The 4,589-nt window shown below is 45.7% G+C and overlaps 1 protein-coding gene across 1 annotated transcript in view; it reads left to right on the top strand.

Annotated features, from left to right (window-relative positions):
- Window positions 1-1,500: 1,500 nt before the first annotated feature.
- The window catches only part of LOC109913638 (high-affinity choline transporter 1), a 7,026-nt gene continuing 3,937 nt past the window's right edge, over window positions 1,501-4,589 (top strand). Inside the window, exons 1-4 of the mRNA XM_020513179.2 lie at window positions 1,501-1,678; window positions 2,769-2,882; window positions 3,939-4,094; window positions 4,345-4,493. Coding sequence (XP_020368768.1) covers window positions 1,501-1,678; window positions 2,769-2,882; window positions 3,939-4,094; window positions 4,345-4,493 — 597 coding nt within the window. The remainder of the gene's footprint in view (window positions 1,679-2,768; window positions 2,883-3,938; window positions 4,095-4,344; window positions 4,494-4,589) is intronic.

Below are 4,589 nucleotides of genomic sequence, written 5' to 3'. Positions count from 1 at the left end.
ACGAATTTCAGGTCAAAAATTAAGGTCAAATCATTCATTGAGAGATTTCATTCTGAGCTCGGTGACGTTCGTCCCTTTCCTCATCTGCAGTTGCTGACGGAGCCCCCCGCCTCTATAAACCCAGTGCAGTCAGTGGGTGGCCGCTCAATGCAATCCAGAGAACGGCACTCGGCTCCTGTTGCTCCTGATCTCCCAGCTCCCTGACCCGAGTCAAACGTAGCACGTTGCGTCCCCAACTTGAAAGGCGAGACACTTTCATTCGAAGGTAAGTCGATTCACAGAAGCCCCCTGATAGAAAAAAAGACAGCTTCATTTTGCGACAAGGTGCAGAGCTGGATGAACACAGCTCTGTACCTTGATGTCTCAGATTTTCCAGCATCTGCAGTTCCTACTATCTCAGCTTCATTTTGCATCGTCTTGTGGATAGTGTGCATCGATGTGTTAACGCTGTGAATAAATACTCTAGCCCCACTCGTTGCTTGGAGATCGGAGTAAAAGCGGGGCTAAATTGACAATTACAGATGGAGTGGTAACTTCACCTTCATGATTCCCGGCGAGAGAAACTCCGTGTCCTGGGCTGTGCTGCTTTACCGCACATCAATTTCACGACGATTGAAATGTTTAATGCTGTACCGTTATGACGGTTACCAGTGATTGGATACAGTGAACAATAACCAAAATACAACAAGGGGCAGCGGGGACTGGGGATCTGAAACAGCGGTGGTAGGCAGTTTCTAGGAAAAGGTTGTACTTTGGGTCCAGCTCCAGTTCTGAGTCGCTAATCTTCTCGTTTGCTCCACTGATGCTGCCTAACCTACTCTGTGTGTGTGTGTGTGTGTGTGTTTAAGTGCAGTAATGTTCCTAACCTGCAAAATGGCAGGGTGGCCAGCGCGGAATATCTGTCCATCATCCAATGTTATATTTAATGTAAAATAAATGAGTTTGCCTTTAAATACTCCCTTAACCAACAACAAAGCCAGAATGCTCTGCACAACTTAAGGATTCCCCCTGGATCTACAACGTTAATGGAAAGGCTAAGCTTGCGGCGGCAATTGGCAAAGTTGCTTCTTCAGCTCGATGCAGGTTGGGGCTGTGAGGATTTGTCTGAACATCCCTGTTGCTGAACCTTCACAAGGCTCTCCGAATCGAACTCTTCTGGCTGTCTTATGCATTCCACACTCTCCATTACTGTAGTGGCGTGTTAGCTAAGGCGGGTTCAACGGCGCATTTCCCATTATTAATTCCCAACACAGCTGATGGTATTGTCCATCTCGCGGTGACTGTTTAAATGAGACGTTTTGAAACGGCCCGTTCACTGAATCTGAAAGCCACTCGTATTTAAGTACGGTCATTATCCAATAAGGTGATTGTTTAATGTAATATTCAGGGATCTACGCGTCGCATTGATCATTTATCCTGAATAACAGAAATTGCATTTATTTCTTCCTTTAGATTCGGATGGGTTAGCAGCTTTGCTGTCACCTCCAAATCGGACTGAAAATGGCCATTCACATCGATGGGATAGTCGCTATTGTCCTGTTTTATCTCCTGATTTTATGTGTTGGAGTGTGGGCTGCTTGGAAAAGTAAAAACTCGAACACAGGACAAGACCGGAGTGAAGCGATAATGATTGGAGGAAGAGACATCGGGTTACTGGTGGGTAGCTTCACCACGACAGGTGAGTATCCCAGTGATATTTTACCCCATTCGGCGGGTCCGCTCAGCAGCTTCGCCCGCTGTCCGAGCGCAGTTAACCTGGTCCGGAATCGGTGCGAGAGCCGCTCCCGGGGAAAGAAGAACATCTCGACAATATTTCGGGGTTTAGCCTGTGAGGGGAGTTTTTAGCCTGTTAAGAGGGGACTAACCTATGGGGGGAGGGGTGCTTAACCCGTGAGGGGAGTGTTTAGTCTGTAAGGGGGAGTTAACCTGTAGGGGCTGGGTTAGCCCGTAAGGAGGGTTAGCCTGCAAAGGGGTTGGCGGTGGATGTTAGCGTGTAAGGGAAGCCTGTGAGGGGTGGGGTGTTTTAGCCTTTAGGGGGATGGTTACCCTGTAAGGGAAGTTAGCCTGAAGGGGTTTAGTCTGTGAGGGGGGTTAGCCTGCGAGGGGGGTTAGCCAGTAGGTGGTGGGGGTCGTTAGCCTGTAATGGGGATTTAGCCTGTAGGTGGGGGGGGTTAGCCTTTGGGGGGGGGGTGTTAGCCTTTGGGGTGGTGGGTGTTAGCCTTTAGGGGGGTGGTGTTAGCCTTTAGGGGGTTGGGGTTTAGCCTTCGATGAAGTAAATACGAAGATGAAAGTGTGTGTTAAAAACTTGCGTTTCTCGTGACAAAGCTCCACAATTTTGAAACGCTTTAACTAATCGTTAACTGTGCGTTAAAAATATTATTCCTGGCGATTTTCTGTCCGCAAAATTCCTCACCAGCGACAGTAAACTGATCGTAAAAAGTGCGTGTGATTCTCCGCTGACTAATATCTGAAGCTAGATGAAGAGAGATGAAAAGCAAGGCAGACTCTGAGGTGCACCTTCCTGCACTGCCCTTTCTGTACACCTCTCTCCCCTCAGAACTGCTGCTGCTTTTTTATTGTCGTTTCTGAATGTGTAAGCAGGTAAATGCATATTAATCCCGATCACCGATAAGGACCATGCATTCTCTGTCCCTGCGTATGTTTTCGCAATTCTCACTTTCTGTTGGTGCGACAGTCAGCATTCTACTTGCTATTGTCTTGGAATGAGATTGTCTTTCATCTAACAAATCCTTCTTTATCCATTACAGCGACCTGGGTTGGCGGTGGTTATATCAATGGCACGGCAGAGGCAGTTTATGTCCCTGGATACGGCTTGGCCTGGGCTCAAGCTCCGTTTGGATATGCACTCAGCCTGGTTGTAGGTATGATCCATAGCTCTTGGCGGTTGTACAAACAAAAACAGCCTGGAATCTTCAACAAATGCCGTATACAAGTCCCCATGTCCACTGTCAGTGGTATTGCAGCAACTTTTTTTTCTTAAACAGCAACAAACGCATCGGGTACAACACGGGTCTGTCTGTGGCTCAGTGTCCAATCTCTCCGCAGCGAGGACTACAGCAGCCGTTCACAGCTAACTCCGCGCACATTTAATTCAGTCGTTGTCAACTCATTTTGGAGTGACACGTTTTATATATCGCTTCCCAAATTACTGAAGCCGATTTTATTACTGCTTGCTGAAGAATCAGTGGATTATTGAAAGGGACTAAATCTGACCATGCACTCAATGCTGGACTTACATTTATGAACGTTCAGTGGAACCGATAGATAGTTTTCCTTTGATATTCACAAATTTAAAAAAAACACATATATATTCACTATGCGTTAAAACGGGTTCGATCTTCCCCGTTCCAGAATCCAATCAGAGGAAGAAATTACATTTCTCTCACATTTTACTCATTTGGACGCTGTTATCACATTGAAGCCAAATAATAACATTCGAAGAACCTTGTTTCCAGCAAGTTATGTCCGAACGAAAGACAGCGTTAAAATAATTCAATCAAATACCGCAAACACGACTAAACTGAAGGACAAATCTGCGGACGCTGGAGATATGAAACAAAAACAGAAATTGCTGGGAGAACCTCAGCAGGTCTGGCAGCATCTCTGGAGAGAGATGCAGAGTTAACCTTTCGAGTTTTTGTTTTTAATCATGTTAAATTGTCGTGGAGATTGTTTTTCACCGCGTTGCATCAGAATAAAACTGAAAATTGCGGATTATTAAGTACAGACACTGATCGCAATTTGAGTGCATGTGAATTTCCAGAATAAACCGTTTTTAAGGCAGTGCAAGTCGTGCTGAAGTAAAAGCTTAGTTTTCCGAACGTGAGCGATGGAGCTGACTGAGACCGGCCCCTTGATTATGTGAGTAGTTAGCGATTCGGTTTCTGTTGGGATTCTAGAGTTTCTTTGTCTTACAGGTGGTTTATTTTTCGCTAAACCCATGCGCTCAAGGGGCTACGTGACCATGTTGGATCCATTTCAGCAGATCTACGGCAAAAGAATGGGCGGATTACTCTTCATCCCCGCTCTCATGGGAGAGATATTTTGGTCTGCAGCCGTTCTCTCCGCTCTAGGTAAAGCCCTACTCCCAGCGCGGAGGACGTGTCTCAAAAGATAGTCACTGCCGATTTTAATCCCAAATCCGCGTTTTATTTACGTCCCGGAGTAAATTTCGGCTTTATTTGCAATAAAGACAGTGGCCACTTCTCTGTAAACAATGCAAAAAGTTTTATTTTAAGGCGGTGAAAGTAAGGATTTATTTTTGATATTTGCTGTACGGAAAGCCAACATTAAACCAATAAATATACAATTTTTTTTTCCCAGGTGCAACGTTGAGTGTGATAGTGGACATCAATATAAACCTGTCGGTTGTAATTTCTGCGGTGATTGCAGTTTTTTACACCCTGGTCGGTGGATTATACTCAGTCGCATACACGGACGTGGTCCAGTTGTTCTGCATTTTCTTAGGATTGGTAAGATTGAATGCCAACTCAAAATGCACGGGCGTTCAGCTAAAGTAAAGCAAGCTTTCAACTTCAATTTCAATCCTCTTTCCCCCCCCCCCCCCC

This window comes from Rhincodon typus, chromosome 6 (genome assembly GCF_021869965.1).
Source record: "Rhincodon typus isolate 14 chromosome 6, sRhiTyp1.1, whole genome shotgun sequence".
Lineage (NCBI taxonomy): Eukaryota > Metazoa > Chordata > Chondrichthyes > Orectolobiformes > Rhincodontidae > Rhincodon > Rhincodon typus.
Note: the sequence above shows the minus strand (reverse complement) of the source record. Positions and strands in the feature narration are given on the sequence as shown.